General features: G+C 48.0%; 1 protein-coding gene across 1 annotated transcript in view; it reads right to left on the minus strand.

Moving 5' to 3' along the window:
- PTPN1 (protein tyrosine phosphatase non-receptor type 1) overlaps positions 1–16,854 on the minus strand; it is an 81,567-nt gene that overhangs the window by 15,876 nt on the left and 48,837 nt on the right. The window contains exons 2-4 of the mRNA XM_007938317.2: positions 13,252–13,342; positions 9,089–9,189; positions 6,025–6,123 (exon numbers count right to left, since the gene is read on the minus strand). Of these exons, the coding sequence (XP_007936508.1) occupies positions 6,025–6,123; positions 9,089–9,189; positions 13,252–13,342 (291 nt within the window). The remainder of the gene's footprint in view (positions 1–6,024; positions 6,124–9,088; positions 9,190–13,251; positions 13,343–16,854) is intronic.

Here is a 16,854-nt window from a genome sequence, read left to right on the forward strand (position 1 = left end):
TGGTAAACTGTGGTCAATGACATGAGACAAAGTATATGTGAACTGCTGTATGGAAAGTGAATTTGCTCTGTAAATCTTCACCCAAATCACAATTAAAAAAAAAAAAAAGAAATAGCTTTGGGAATGGTCTCTAGCCTTCGGGCACACTTGAAGCCTGCATGTAGCCAAGTCATTGTTCAATAGCCTGCCATGCCCTTGCCGACCTTGGAACTTCGTCTGGACTTGAATTAGTGGCCTGCCATGTTGTTTAGTAACATTGGGATTGTGTCTTTTTACTTGTCAAGCTCGGGCTTATCAGCCTCAGCAGCCAGCAACTATCTGAGTGAAGAAAAGCCTCCAGCTTCAGTGGGCCGGAAGCAGGAGGCAGAGCTGAAGCCCAGACTTGAGGGGCTTTCATCCAGCCCCTAGAGCCTGGCACTTTGAACTCAGACTTAATGCCTCCAAAACTGTAAGAGAATAAACTCCTGTTTGTTCAAGCCATGCCATTTGTGGTATATTCCTGTCAGAGTGGCACTAGGGAACCAGAACATCTGTGAAAAGCAACCAGCTGATTGACAGAAGAGGCTGCATGTGAGAACACTGCAGAGGTGGGGAGGGCTGCAGCCAAATGCAAACCGTTCAGAGAAGGCCCAGGGCCCACCGCCCCCACCCCAACCTTTCACTCTGCTTTGGTTTGGGTGAGAAAAAGCCTTCTGATGTTCTAGTTTAATCATTCCAGAAATTTCTTGGTATTCATTTAAATGTAGATCATTACACGTTCCTTTAAAACAAGCAAACTCCAAAAGATTTGGTTTGGTTTGTCTAGTTTAAGAAAATTTGACTTTAATGACAGACTTTGCCTTTAGACTCCTGGCTGGAGCTAATGTTCTGAGCCAGTTATCCAGACAGTCCTGCCTGCTCAGAACTTCCTAACAAAAATGGCAAGCCACTGGGGCCTCAGCCATGGTCTGTGTGCCCGGACTGTGGAAACTGTGCCAATGGACACTTTTCATCAAAAGAGGTCTCAGAGTGTGCACAACAGCCCGTTCGTGAACAGTACGGTACGGCGGCCTCTACAGTTCAATGTTCCCTGACCCACCCCATACCTGCTCTGAAGCCAATGAAAACCAGTGTGGTTAGGAGCCCTTTAGGACCAGCCTGTCTGTCAGAAGAGCGTGTTCATGCCCCCGTAACAAGGTGGATGGTAGGAAATGCTGAGGGGGATATGTCATGGGGATTCAGAAGAGGCCAATGTCCCAGGCTGGCTGAGACTATGGGAACAAGAGGTTGGAGAAGGCTGCCTGGAAGGAGCCTATGCAACAGAGTGTGCTGAGAGATGACCAGGCCAGTAGCTGCAGGAGCCAGTCTCAGAGGAGCAGTGGAGGTGGGGCCAAGGGAGGACTAGAACCTGGCAGGCTCTGGCACCAAGCCCAGGGACCTGTGGCATTATCTGGGGACAATGAGGGACCAGGAGGCTCTCAAGGGTGGTCCATCAGTCCCACTCCTAAGCTGCATGTTCTCCAAAAACAGAAGCAAGAGAAACAATGCAACACTAAGTTGTGATGCTAGCTCAGCATCATACCTCACAGTCCTGGGACAGAAGGCCAGTGGGGCCTTCTAAAGAGCCTGGACATGGGCCTTTTTGCAAGTGCTGACCAGTTTCGTCATGTCACCTCCTGGCATCAGTGATGGGGTACCAAAGACAAGCCCCTCCACTGGAGCCAATGTGTCAGATTCCAAGCAATCTTACACTCAGGACTGGGAAGAGCACTGTTGGTATGGCAAGAGAGAGTGGTCCCAAGACCCTTGCTTAGCCAGAGAGGGTGGGGCCGCTGACAGCAAGACTTCAGAAGGCTGTTAAAGGGTGCAATTTATTCTCAGTGTAATGCCTCAAGAAGAAGCACCATGGTGCAGTGGCTAAAGCACTCTGCAGCTAACCAAAAGGTTGGTGGTTCGAACAACAGCCACTCCATGGGAGATAGCTATGGTAGTCAGCTTCTGTGAAGATTTACAGCCTTGGAAAGTCTGTGCTGTTCTACTCTGTCCTACAGGGTCTCTGTAGTCAGAATTGACTAGATAGCAATGGGCTTAATGCTTCAAGACCCCAGCAACAAAGAGACTAACTGGGTAGGTATAGAACCACCCATGATGCAGCAGGCACTCAAAGCAGGGAGCACAGACAATGAAGCAAGGAAGCTGAAATGCAGACTGGCCAGGAGCTACTAGGAAAGTGGCCACTGCTCCATGTCTCAGGAGTAGGGAAGACGAGTCTTTTCAATCTCACCTCCACATGCAAGCACTCGCTTTCAAAACCTAACACATCCGGGCATCTGGGACCCTAGGCCTGAAGGATTCCGGCACACAGCTAAGTGCCAGTCAACGATAGCTATTTATAAGGATGATGAGTCTACAGCAACATACCATCTCTTCTCACTGTCATTTCCTGTAGAAATTTCTGCTTTAAACATACAAAGTGAAAACAAAACAAAAATCTCCTGTGAGCTAGACAGACACCAACTTGAAAAGGAGACGTGATTAGAAAGCAGTCTTCCTCCAGGACTCAGGTCAGGGCACAGCCAGGGTAGACATTTAACACCCACGGGAGTGCCAGTGGCCTGGTGTCTCTCCCGGCTGCCTAAGCACCAAGAAGGCAGGGTTAGAGTCCTTAGGGTCTTCCAGAACCAACAGCTGAGCAGCCTGAGGGAGTCTATGAAGTCATCTGCAGTGTCGCTGCCATGGAAGACGTGGCCTCCACCAAAGAGTTACTAACACAGGGCCAAGCAGAGCACAGAAAGACAGGAGTGAGCAGAAGGTGCCCACGACACAAAACACAGCATCTGTGCAGGAGGGCCTTGAAATCAAACCCAGCATCCTAGCAGGGATGAAGGAGAGAGAAAAGGGTGATGTTTTTCGGAATGGCAAATTAAACTCACCTTGTTTATTTTCACTGCCCAGCCAACGCCCCAACCCTTACACAGACATGCTCTACACTGACACGGCCAAGGTCAAATTCTAAATTGAACCCATGAGAAGCCTGAGAGTACAGTCTTATCACATAACTGTTCTCCAGGAAGCCTGGGTTCCAGAAGGCCACCAGGCAAGTCTGCCCAAAACAAGAGGGGCACATGCTACACTATCTGGTGAAGGAAGGAAACCAGAAAACGACAACTTATTAAATGAAAACTCTACAGACTGGTTTCCACCATGGGCTGTGTGGACAGCAGGGCCTCAAACTCGAATAAACTGCTTGAAGTCCTGCTGGAGATTTTATAATCAGATTAGCTGAGCAAGTAAGACCCTGCAAACGTCCCGTCATTTTTTCCCAGCCAGCCCTGCTGAAACAGAGCTGACAATATGGGTCCCAAAGAATCTTTACGAACCTCAAACCAGACACTGATTTTTTATGCCAATTTCTGTGCCCAAATGACCCTGAATGGAATAGCAGCTATAAAGGAAAACCAAGACTATTACCAAAGGAAATGCAATAAAACCAAGCAAATGGCCACAGTGTTTTTGGGGTCAAAAGCAACCCCAGGAGAAAGACTGTCACAGTGTATCTATGACCCAGAGTCAGGCTGCAGAGGGAGGCTACCCAAGCGGGGCCTGTGAAGAACACAGCACTGTGTAGCCCTGGGAGGTGATCCTTGCTGTCATGTGACAACAGCCACGAATGCAAACCATGCTCGCAGCCACAAACAAACAGAAAGCAAACACATCCATATCGGAGGATTTCTGAATACGTAAGTAGTATTTTAAAACTCCCACCCCTTCATTAGAGCAGTGGTTCACCTTCCACCCTAAGAGTGCACTTGGCAATGTGTGGAGACATTTGTGATTCTCACCAATGAGGGGGGTTGCCACTGGCATCTAGTGAGTTCAGGCCACTAGGCATCCTACGGTGCACAACAGAGAACCATCCGGCCCAACTGCAGGGTGCCAAAGCCAAGAAACCTGAAGACTGATCGGACCCTGTCCATCCCCAGGTCTCCGGGTTTTGGTCCCCTGCTGGGAGTGGGTGTGGTACCAGACAAATGTGCTCTTTATGCAAAACTGCTGACAAGGGCGTGAAAGGTAGGGCTCGCTGCACTTTGTAACTTCACATCTTACTAATCAAGCCACTGAAGCAGACAGCAAACAATGAAAACCACTTTCACTGCAAACAGTATTTTCTAAGACAGGAGGAATGATTTCATCAAGTGGGCACCCGACAAGCTCCTTATCTGTTACTGCCGAGCAAACAGTTTTATTCAAAAACGGGGGGCAGGGGCCATGACGTTAAGTACATGCTATCACAAGAAGGCTATTCCACCCGAGTAACTGACACCGTGTCTCTGTGTGTCAGGGGAGGGAGGCGGCTTCGTGGTCAAGGCTTCAGGTTCTCACTGGCAAAGCTGCCTTTGACGTGTCACTCTTCCCACTTGTATTTCTCACTCTCTAGGGTGTGACTGTGCTTTCTCTGGACAGGCGGCTTCTCTGAATCCTGATGTGCTGCTGGCAAGCCAGGTCTGTGTCCAGAGGTGGCAGGGCAGCTGTGCGAGTGTGTACCAGCTCAGCCCAGACATCACAGTGCCAGGATCTGGCAAGGCCCGGGGACAGCCAGTTCTCTGGCCGGGAGAACTCACTCCTGGATCATGTGCTCTTAGTGGTCCGCACAGTCTCAGTGTGTCTTCTCCTGGGGCCTCCACCCCTGAGTGGGGAAAGGGCTCAGGTCCACTAACAGTGTCTGGAGGGGAGGAGAGGGGCAAGCAGCCAGGGCAGTGGGGATGTGGCTTTGTCCACTATCTGGAGTACCATGCTTGTCCCTGCATACGTACACAGTCTCACATGAGAGGAGAGACCTCTAAGAGGCTGCCCTGTGGGAAGCAGCCCAAGGACTCCTGGGAGAGGGGTGAGGGTGGGTGCTGTAACTCAGATCCTTAGCTCACAGAACATGGCAAGGAATTAAAACATCACTTTGTTCTGGCTGGAGTTTGGAAATGGAGGTGGGGAAGGGGAGAGAGATGGGCCCAGGTTCATTAGGGCCAAATCATACAGGCATATAAGCCCTGTGCGGTAATGGGGGCTGCAGGTTTTTCAGCTGGGTAGAGTTGTGAGCCTTGGCTTAGAAAGATCATTCTGGATGTAGAATATAAAACAGACTGAAGGAAGTAAGTTCAGAGGCTTGGGGAGGTGGATACTGCCACAGGGACAGGGTGGTGGCCTAAGCAAATGTGTGGCTCTAGCCCACAGGCTATCCCCGGGGAGATTTTAAGAGATGCAAAGAACGTGGAAGAAAGGACGACCCCAATCCTAAAGTATAGACACAAGCAGACAGCGTCCATACTACAGAGGCATGGCCAGGGCCAAGGGCGCACTGTGATGCCACAGAGACGGATCCAGGGATCCAGAGCGTAGCATGTGTCCAGCACAGCAGAGCCCTCTGCAGTCCACAGGGGGCGCCCTCCCCAAAGCCCAAAGGGCAGAAAAGATGATGATGCCAAAAATGTGCTCTTCAAAATCAAAGCATGTTCACCCCACTGCACGATGCAAGCCAGCAGCCTGGGGATCCCAGGTGAGAGTGAAATGGAACAGACACCTCAAACTCTGGAGCGAGAGGTCCTGGGGAAGGGTCAAGGGCAACCTTTAACTTTCCCTCCTTTTACATTCACTTAAAATCATCTGACCTGTTTAGAACAAACGTGCACTTACATACTCCTTTATATACTGCTTGGGAGCTCTGGTGGCACAGTGCCTAAGACATCTGACTGCTAACCACAAGGCCGGAGGTTCAAACCCACCAGTCACTCCTCGGAAGGAAGACTGGGCAATCTACTTCCGTAGACTGGGCAATCTACTTCCGTAGAGATACCACCTCAGAAACCCAAGGAGGGGTCGCTATGAGTCAAATAGACAGTGAGTTTGGTTTCTTTGGTAATCTATCTACTGATGATATACCATGTCAAAGACATATATAATCATTTAAAAGAAACAAAAGTATAGACAAGTGTCCCCTTTATGGACCACCATCCACATAGACAGTGACACAGAAAGTAAAGCCCCACTCACCGATCCCTTTTCCATCACTCTGTTGAGCATGACAACGCCCCTGCTTTTCTGCTCCCACACCATCTCCCAAAAGTGACCACACGTGTTCGGCAAAGGGCCCTGTAAACAGACAATTTACAAGATGTGTGACATTTTAAGCATAAACAGCTCACTTTTGGTGGTTAGAGGATGACAGTCCCTTCAGTCCTCACCAGCTCACAGTGGTGGCTGGGGCTGAGACAGAGACCTGCCTCTCCCTGCCTAGTAGCAGTCACCACAATTCTATTTTCTACCACAAAGTGAAAGGTCATTTCTGCATTTCAGTTCAGGGCTGACCAACCAAGGACAGAAAATGCTGAGTCTGTTTCTGGTTTGGCCTGGCTGGCTGAGGGGCTCACCAGGATCCGTCTCCAGGGTGGGCTGACCACGGGACAAAACCACAGGGGGCAGGAGGGAGGCAGTGTGGGGAAACGACCAACATAGAAGTGACGTTTCTAGTGGTCGGAGGCCCAGCTCCAATTGCTTGCTATCTGTGTGACTTTGGGCAGATCACATCACCTCTCCATGCCTCAGTTTCCCCATCTGTATCACCGGACTGATCATCAAACCTACTCATAAAGTTGTGAAAATTAACTGATTGTATAGATAAAGAACTCAGCACAGTATCTGGCACCCAGTATGGTTACTGTTAGTAACAGCCAGCCACAGATAGCCTCTCCTTCCTCGGACCAAGGAACCTAAGAGAGATGGACACACATAATGTGAGATGGGGACTCAGGGGAGTGGCATCACTGAGGCACGGTGGAGTGTCGGCCAAGCAGTAGCCCGGTCTCCCTTCAGGCCACCTGACAATGGGCACAAATGTTTACCGCACCCAGGGCACGAGCGCTGAGTCTGTCTCCATGTTTCGTACCTGCTGGAGACACCTTGCCGTCCACTGCCACATCAGAGCCTGTCACCTCTCTGGCCAGCAGCCCTTCTTCTAGAATGGTTTCCATCCTTACCTACTTTTTCCCAGTGTTCCTTTCTCAAACTCTTTCCCCCTTGAAGTCTCGCAACACTTCCCTTGACCACACTGGACCTTCATGCCCTCTCACTTTCTCCTCTGAACGCATCTCAGGTTTATTGCCTGAACCAGACAAGTCAGTACTCTGTAGGCACTGCAGGTATGCAGGCAGTAGCAGATTCCTTGTGTAACCCTTTTCTTGCAACTAACATGACAAGAGCTCCTTGAAGGCAGGAATCAGGTGGTTTCCTGGCTGGCCACCTGGGCCTGTCACCCTCTGGGGGTTGGTCCACTCCCCATCCTGGGCACGAGGACCCATTGGTGGGCCTTGCACAGTTGTGACTTTACCCTTCTTCCCTAGCCTATCCCTGTCCTGGCACTCAACATCATCCCAGTTTAGAATGAGTCGGAAGGATTAAAAATCACGTAAGATCTGAAAGGATACACAGCAAAATTCACCTGACCACAGGGGAAGGTGAAGGAGGGCCATTACTTCCTACACGTCTATACTTGACTTTTCACAGATGAGAATACACATGTGTATCTCTTATGTAATGAACAACATTTAAAAATAGGGCAAGGATCTTCTTGTTTTCATGACTCGGAAAAAGTTCTAGTACCGTCCAGGATGCTCCATGGGTCAGACTGCATCGATCCCTTTTGTAAATCCCAGGTCAGAGAGAGACTCTGTAAACAGCTACAGACATCAGCTGTACCATTTCGCAGAACAGACAGAACTTCAGATGTTCCAAGTAACTGCTAGGGCGATGGGGCAGGGAGGACTGGGGTAGAAGCTTCCAGGCTAATATATGACACTGTTCACCCATCTATCTTTGCTCTGGGCTTCTTGACCCCAAACCAAAGCTAAACGACTAAAATCAGGAAGTACGAAACTTGACTTCTCTCAAAAAGAAGTTCCCAGGAAGCCACTTTTGCCTCACCTCTTCCTGCCAGCCTGCCTCAACCAGGGACCTCCCTCCTTATCACCCCACTCCCACTTCCCCCTTGGCCCTACCCCTTCCCACCAACGCAGAGGTGCTGGGAGGACCAAGAGCTGAGGCCTGGTAAAGCGCTGCCTTGTATTCACATATCAAGAATATGCTCAACAGACCCCCAGGAAGGAACAGTTTACTCCTGCTCCAGACACTGACTGGGGGACATGTGGGTGGGTGCTGGTCATGGAGTGGGAGGAACTGGGACCAAGAGGTGGTCAAGAAGGGCCTCGGCAGATATAACCTGATCTAGCGCCCCACCCCCAATCAGCCTCTGTTCACGGCAGTTTCTGACTTCCCCTTAATTTTAATATACAAGCATTAAATGGAATTATATGTTCAAAATCATCCTCAATGTATATAACTAAGATGAATAAACTGGTATTTGAATGAGGAAATAAAAAATTATGATGGAAAAAACGAGAAACTTAGATTGTTTAGACCAACTTGTAGGTAAGAGATTAGACTGGAGAAAATGAATTGAAAAGAAACATTTTTATCCCCTCTTCACAGATACCCACGGTCTTTGGGTCTCATGACATTAACTGCTTTACAAGAGGGCCAATTAGCGAACTATTTTTATGATTTTCTTCCCATAAAGATGTCAGAAGCTAAAAAAGAATGGTAAGCAATTTTTCTAGGATCACACTTGTACACGTTATCTAATGTTGCCTTTTCTGGCCCAAAGGCTGAGGACTGTGTGAGAATGAACACAGACCTTCTGAATGGCAATGTGCACGAAGACTCTACACCAGCCTCTCGGCTTTACCTTCGGAGGCACTGCCATTCTGAGGCGAGTATTTACGGCATCGACTCGAGGAGAGCCAGCAGGGGACTGGATGGCTCCGCTCCTCTGTCAGTAGGCCACAGGCAGCTCTGGCAGCTTCAGGCTGCTCTGTACAAGCCGATTCCCAGTACTCTCACACTGCCCAGGTTCGTGTTATGACCAAACTGAAGGTCTGAAGGAATATTTTTTGTTGCTTTTCGGTCTGTTTAAAACACAACATTCTAGAAGATTGGGCAGACAACTTAAGCTGAATGGAGTAAGGCAAAAACCATTTAAAAAAAATCAGAACATTCCATTTACCTGGGTAAGAATGTAACTCCTTTGGGCTTCTTCCATTTTTATCAAGCTAGCGTTGATGTAGTCATTATCTTCTTGATGCAGTTTGATCCGGCTATGGTCAACTGAAAGGCAAAGCAGAGCTCAGAGGTCAAGCCTGGAGGATGAGAGAACTCACAAGCAGACAGGGCACCTTTGCCTGTGGAGGATGAAGAAGGCACATCTGTTCTTAGGGGGATCCCACTGGCTGAGGCCTTGCCGTATTAGCCAAGATCGGCCGTGAATATGGTGAGTACTGAGAGATTCAGAATATCAAATGTTGTTGTTGTTGTTATGTGCCGTCGAGTCAGACCCAACTCATAGCGACCCCTTCTTGGGTTTCCAAGACAGTATCACTAAGGAAGTAGATTGCCCCATCTTCCTTCCGGGGAGTGGCTGCTGGGTTTGAACCGCCAGTCTTCTGGTTAGCAATCAAGTGCCTTAGCCACTATGCTACCAGAGCTCCCTATCAAATATTACTCATGAAATAAAACCAGAATGGTTTTTTTGAAACGTTTGAAATTTAGCACTAAATACTAAACAGGGATGAGCTATGTTAAAATTGCATCCTGCTTGGGAAATGAGTTCTTGAGTCCCATCTTCCCACCATACCCGTTATACCTTCCCCGAAACCCAGAGGCTCAGGGTATTGAGGGATCCATTCCCTAAAGTCTAATACACCCACTCTTCATTACTGACATGGTTAGGTCCCAAAGATCAGGTTGTTACTAGAAAATCAGTGTTATGCAAAAGTGGAGGACGACCCTATCAGACCACAAAATGGAGGATGACTACCTCATCACGTAACTGCCAAGCCACAGAGAATCATGGCCCAGCCAAGCTGATGCATAACCTTAACCATCACAGCAAACGTTATTCTTGCCTCACATCTCAGCATGTGTCATTAACGCGCAAAACAGTCGGACAGATTTTTTACTATGGTCTTAAATGCAAATTGTTGGATAATGAGATAGTCGGTAAGCGAGGAATAGGTGTGTATACTTTTGTAGAATAAAAACTACAGTGGCTTTAATCTTTAAAGGGGGACAAAAGCCAAAAACATTCCACCCAGTCCCCAAGGCACAAGTTGGTGCAACAGCTTTATGACCGCACCTCAGCCTAACCAATGGCCAATGTTGGAACATAAAATGACCATGGTCCACAGGAGTAGGGAAATTCACACTTTAAATTCCGTTCTACACAGTTTTTGAAAGTTTAGACATAATGCACTTGTTGCTGTCGGGTGCCACTGAACTGACTCTGACCCACAGAGACAGAGCAGACTGTCCCATGGGGCTTCCGATGCCGCCATCTTTCCGGAAGCACATTGCCAGGCCCTTCTTCCCTAGAGCAGCTGGTGGGTTTGAACTGCTGACTTTTCGCTTAGCAGCCAGCCGTGTGCTTAACCACTATGCAACCAGGGCTCCTTAGCGATGTGAAATCTTTCTAATTCAGAACCTGTCACGATCAATGGCTTCTCCTTTTTAATAAGGAGAATGTAACCGGGAAAAATGAACTGGGAACCCAGAACAGTGAAGTACACCGAATGCAGCTTTCAGAGCAGTTTCAGAGATAAACTCTCACTCGGCAACTCTGCTCAGGTTATTAAATAAGCAAAGCCATTGTTTTCCCGTTTCCATTACTTTGTCACAAAATAACCGTGGTTCCCTGAGGCCACACCTTTTCCTATTAGGACAGTTACAAGAGCAGTTGGGCACTTTTCTTCCTGGCACAGCACAAGGGTGATGAACTCGGGCAACCACCATTAACACTATCTTCTCCCCCAGTCTAATGGGAAAGAAGTTGATGGGGATAATGGGTGGGGTGTTTTGTCTAAAGAGAGATGCTAAGGAAAGATTATTTTAAAAACTAGAGCTCTAGTAGCATAGTGCCTAAGGCACTTGACTGCTAACCAAAAGGCTGGTGGTTCAAACCCACCAGCCACTCCTTGGAAGGAAGATGGGGCAATCTACTTCCATAGTAATACTGCCTCGGAAACCCAAGGAGGGGTCGCTATGAGTCAGGTCCAACTCAACGGCACATAACAACAACAAGCCAGTGGAATAATGTTTTTCACCATGGACAGGTGGTGCAAACTGAGATACTCAGGTAATGCTTTAGCATCATGGAGATATCTCAAACTACGTGACTGGTGCTTGTCTGCTATGTGAGTGGGTTCACATGAATGTGGATGATATTGGGCACAGGACGCATCCTTGAAGCCTTGGTTTTCCACTTGCCAAGCGTGTAGGAAGGTTACTTAAGAGCACGCCTGTAAAATGCCCAGCTCAGCACCTAGTTCAAGGCAAGGGCCCAATCACTGCTGGCTGCCGTTATCACCACCGCCATCATCACCCTCATCACAGGGAGTCGGGTATCAGGGCCTCTTCTACCTCCAATAAGCCTCCCTGTTGTCCCTGTAACCTTCCTCTACTAGAAAGTGGGGATAAGGACAAAAAGAACGTGGGGGAGAAAACACTTGGGAATTATTTCCCTGGAAGAATATTTTACATGACATTTTTTCCTCTGCAACACTGGTTCATAAAACAATTTGGATGAACACTGAGCAAAACTGTTCAGGAATATTTAAGATAACACATCCCCTAATTCAAAGTGATTTCAGGAAAAGCAGGAGTGAAGGGGGCTCCCCGGGTACTGCAGGAGATGCAGATGGGGAATGTTCTTTCAAGCTCAGATCTGCTGGCCACAGGAGTATTTGGGAAAAACCCAAATGCTTGTCAGGGGCCACAGCCTAGACTTGCTGGATCAGAGGAGGAGGTACTGAGGCCAAGTGCTTCAGGTGTTCCTGGTGTGGCCTCCAGTGAGCAACCGTCACATCATAGCCAACATTTGTTACGTACTTGCTGCTATGTGTGAAAGGAGCCCTATGGTACAGCGGTCAAGTGCCCAGCTGCTGACTGAAAGGTTGGCAGTTCAAACCCACCAGCATTCCATGGGAGAAAGTTGTAGCAGTCCCCTTCTGTAAAGATTACAACCTTGGAAATCCTATAGGGCAGCTCCACTCTGTCCTACAGGGTCGTTATGAGTCAGAGTTGGCTTGACAGCAATGGGTTTGGTTTTCTGTCTTTGCTATGTATGAGCAAGTTGTGGGTAAAGGGACTTATATGATTTTATTTAATCTTCACACAATCCTGTAAGATAGATGCGATTCCTGTCTTGCTGAAGATCAGAGAAGACAACAATTTGCCCAAAGCCACACAGCTAAAAGTGGTGGAGCTGAGATTCAAACTCAGGCAGGAGGGTATGGCAGTAGTCTGAAAGGCACAATTCTACATCCACTTTAACCCTCCCCCCATGAACCTGGGCCCTGCACAATTGCTGGCAGGTGCACTGCCATCTTTGCCATAATAAGGACTGAAGGCCACCACTCCGAGCGGCCCATCATCAGTGCCTGCTGGAGGGACGACCCAACGAACCTTCTATGTCCCGGCAGAGAATGGTGCCATGGGAAATTCAGCAGCTTCACTCCCACTCTGAGTGGCAATGTCTAAAACTCCTGGAGAGGAGTCCAAAAGGTCTCTGTGCCAAGAGGAGATCCAAAGTTCCTGTTCTTCACTCAGGAGCAAGCCCACATCCTCACATGGTTAGTTACTTACTTTCCAGGTATCAGCAGACCGGGAGCTATCAGCTAGCCAGCAGAGGAGGATGCCAACGGCCAGCAGGCCCCTGGACAGGCAGAGCTGTCCTATGTTTTGTGAGGTGGTGAGCAGCTCCCACCTCTGAAAGTCTCACAAGGCATCATCACGGTTTATTCCGATGCCTGGGGTCTAATGATACTTCTGCTGAGTCATCGAGAAAAGGCTGTATTATACTTGCTATACTCTGCTTCAGCTGGGAGGAAAATGACTCATCACAAAAACAGTCAAAGCTAAAAACGGTGCTTTGAACTTAGCGGAATTTTCCAGAAACGGAAACCTGACCCCTTCTACAATGGTGGAAAAATGAACTATCCCTCTAAGCCTAATGCCTTTATTATAGGAAACCATCAAGTCATAAACCTCCACTATTACTGATTTATTAACAAACCCCAGGGTTAAGGGAGGCTTGGCTGAAAAGGCTCTGCCGCTGAGGACAAGCCTGCCAGCAATGGAAGCACGGAGACCCGTAACGACAATGCGAATACTTACAGGGACTGACATCTCTGTACCTGTTTCGGTTTTTGTTTTTAGGAAGCTTGGCCACTTTACACGGGAAGTCACTGGCTTCATGCCGGATATCCTACAAAAGAAAAAAAAAAAAGGATAAAGAGTTTTCTTTTGAAATCTCCAGCATCAGAAATTCATCCAAACGTTATGTGAGCATCAGCTATGTGCCAGGCACTGAGCTGGCCCAGTGGAGAAATAACACATTAAAGATAACGAGTGGTATGGGAAATGCAACATGGTACATCAGGGGTACGTCCAAGGCCATGGGAGGAAAACTGAAGGGGACCCACCACATAACTGGGATGAGAGGAAGTGGTGTGGGGCTTGCAGCTGGAAAGATATGCAAAAGGGCAGAGAGATGGAAAGGGAGGAAAAGGCATTGGCCTCAGGAAAACCCAGCAGAAGCAAAGGGCTGGCATTCCCCCTTCAGCAGCGAATGGTTAAGTGGGCCGGTCTGGGAGGGATGACAAGGCCAGATCCTTTAGAGCCTTGAACGCCAGGCCTGGGAGCACCAACAGTAATCTGTAGAGCAACAGTTATTAAGAGCGGATCAAATGCACTGGTATGCCATCACAAAATCCCACTGCTTTCCTAGGAGCTGGTACACAAATTCCACGACATCAAACTATAAGAACAAGAAAGTAAAAGATCCACCCTGTGCTCCCGGGGGGGATGATGGGCTAATCAGACCTGTTGACTCAACGCACTACCAAATCACCACAGGCACTGCATTGAAGAGTCTTCTACTTTTGATTTACATTTAATTATTATTGAAAGACGAGCCATAATGGGAGAAGAGGAGAGGAGGGAGCAGTGACAATTCTGTAAGTTGGTAATCAGGCTGACTGGGAGCTGGGAGAGCTGAGGAAGCTCAATTACAGCCCCCCCAGTTCCCACCTCAGTGTGCCATAGGACTAGAGGCAGCAGGCCCCTCTGGAAGGCAAGGGACTCATTGCAGGGAACTGGGGTGGGGCCATTTGAAAAGAACCAGGCCCCTCTGCCCCCAATCCATGCTATTGGGTGACTGCCACATCACACTTCCACAGAAATCTGGAGGCATGTTTTCTGGAAGACGTTAAATTGGAAGGTTTCTGGACTGGAGACAGATTGGCACAATGGCCAGTGTGAGTGCTGTGCCAATAACAGGGGGGTTAACACTTTGTGTAAGGGGCTAATGGACCATGCAAACCTTAGCCTATGTGACCAGAGGACCAGAAGAACTAGATGGTGCCTGGCTACCACTGTCAACCACTCAAAGGGACCAGTGCTATCCTGGATAGCGTGGGAGAAAAACGTGGAACACAACTCAAAATCATAAAAAAGACCAGGCTTATTGGTCTAACAGAACCTTGTAAAACCCCTGAGACTATGGCCCCTTGTCACCCTTCAGGCCTGGAACTGAACTCACTCCCTTGGCTTCCAGCCAAACACTAGACAGGCATAGGGGATGAACATTTACATCAAGGAGACACACTCCTCAGAACAGGCAATCATGGGAGATCAGAAGGGCAGTATTTGCACAGGAAGATAGTTGGGGGGGGGCGGGGGGGGTAGGCAGGAATGCATAGGAAAGAAGGACACAGGGAAGAGGTAACTACAGGGAGGAAGTGGGAAGAGAGCCATCATACTATGGGGAATTGCAGTCAATGTCATGAAACAAAATGTTATGAACTGCTGCATGGAGAATGAATTCGCTCTGTAAACTTTCACCCAAATCGCAATAAACATTAGAAATAAACAAGGGGTTTTACATAAGAACCGAGTCCTCTGTCCTGTCAGATACACACACTAATGGGGGCCAGACCTTTGCCTTTCAGGCCAGAGGCATGTAAGGTCCTCTAAGCCACCTGACCTGGACAAGAGGAAAGATGGGATGATACCACCACCCAGGTGACAACTTCCAATGCACCTAGAACTGACGACAAGCTCAGTGTTGACAAGCCTCTCACCTGACCCAGAGCTCTCAATGTGCCTTGAAAACTCTTCATCAGGCACAGAGAATCATGGGTTACAAGATGTCACAGGAAAGTCTCTAATATATAAAAGAGATAAGCAAACAAAACAAAATTAGAAGCAAAGCCCCTTGAAGGAAACAAACAGCAGAGAGAAGAAAGCCTTGAAACAACAATAACCACAACAAACATACGGACATACTCTTCAAGTTAACACACTGCACTCATGAATCAAGGACAAGATGGTATATTGTTGTTGTTGTTATGTGCCGTCGAGTCAGACCTGACTCATAGCGACCCCTCCTTGGGTTTCCGAGGCAGTATCACTACAGAAGTAGGATTGCCCAACCTTCCTTCCGAGGAGTGGCTAGTGGGTTTGAACCGCCAGCCGTCTGGTTAGCAGTCAAGTGCCTTAGCCACTATGCTACCAGAGCTTCCAAGATGGTATATAATATAAACAAAAATGTCCCTTGCCGCTTAAAGACATGATAGCAGAGACGACAAGCTCAACTGAATAGGCAGAAGATAAAGCAGAAGAAATCTCCCAGAACATCAAGTCCCCTCCTCCACGACAAAGTAAGAGAAGTGAAGGAAACAAAACAAAACGGAATGGAAGAAAACACAAAAAATAATTCTAGAAACGCTCCCAGCACTGGAGAACAAGGCCCATCAAGTGCTCATCATGATGAGGAACAGCGACGTACACTAAGGCACATCAGCGGTGGCCTGGGGCGGCGATGGGGATGGAACTGGACCAGGAGCAGAAGTGAACCTTTGGGTTAATGGAAACGTTCTGTACCTTAACTATGTTGGTGGTTACATGGGCACAGACACTGGTCAAAACTCACTGAAAGGATACTTAAAATGGGCATATTTTATTATTTATAAATTACACCTCAATTTATACCATGGAAACAGCAGTCAAGAAATCAGACATCACATTGCACTGGGCAAATTTGCTGCAAAAGACCTCTTTAAAGTGCTGAAGGGCAAAGATTCACTTTGAGGACTAAGGTGCGCCTAACCCAAGTCATGGTGTTTTCAAATTCCTCATATGCATGTGAAAGCAGGACAATGAATACAGGAAGACTGAAGAAGAACTGATTTTGGTGTTAACGAAGGATACCGAAAGTACCAAGTACCAAGGACCGCCAGAGGAAGGAACAAATCTGGCCTGGAAGAAGTGCAGCTGGGATGGTCCTTGGAAGTGAGAATGACCAGACTTCATCTCACCTACTTTGGTCACGCTGTTAGAAGGGGCCATTCCCTGGAGAGGGTTATCATGCTTGGTGAAGTGAAGGGTCAGCGAAAAAGGTGAAGACCCTCAATGAAGTGGACGGACACAGCGGCTGCAACGATGGGCTCAGGTATAGTAAGGATAGTGAGGGTAGCGCATGACCAGGCAGTGTTTTGTTCTGTTGTACACAGGGTCGCTATGAGTCAGAGCTAACTTGACGGCACCTGACAACTTACCACCTCAAAGTTGGTTAAAAAAAAAAAAAAAAGAAAGAAAAAAGCACCCAACTGCGTAACTTAGGATTCATGCATTTTACTGTGTGTACACCTTAATTTTAGTATCTACTTAAGATGTGAAAATTCTGGGGCTTCTACTCAACATTAAGTTTTCAAGAAT

Source organism: Orycteropus afer, unplaced genomic scaffold, assembly GCF_000298275.1.
Source record: "Orycteropus afer afer isolate SDZICR_OR568_19922 unplaced genomic scaffold, OryAfe1.0 scaffold00049, whole genome shotgun sequence".
NCBI classification, from domain to species: domain Eukaryota; kingdom Metazoa; phylum Chordata; class Mammalia; order Tubulidentata; family Orycteropodidae; genus Orycteropus; species Orycteropus afer.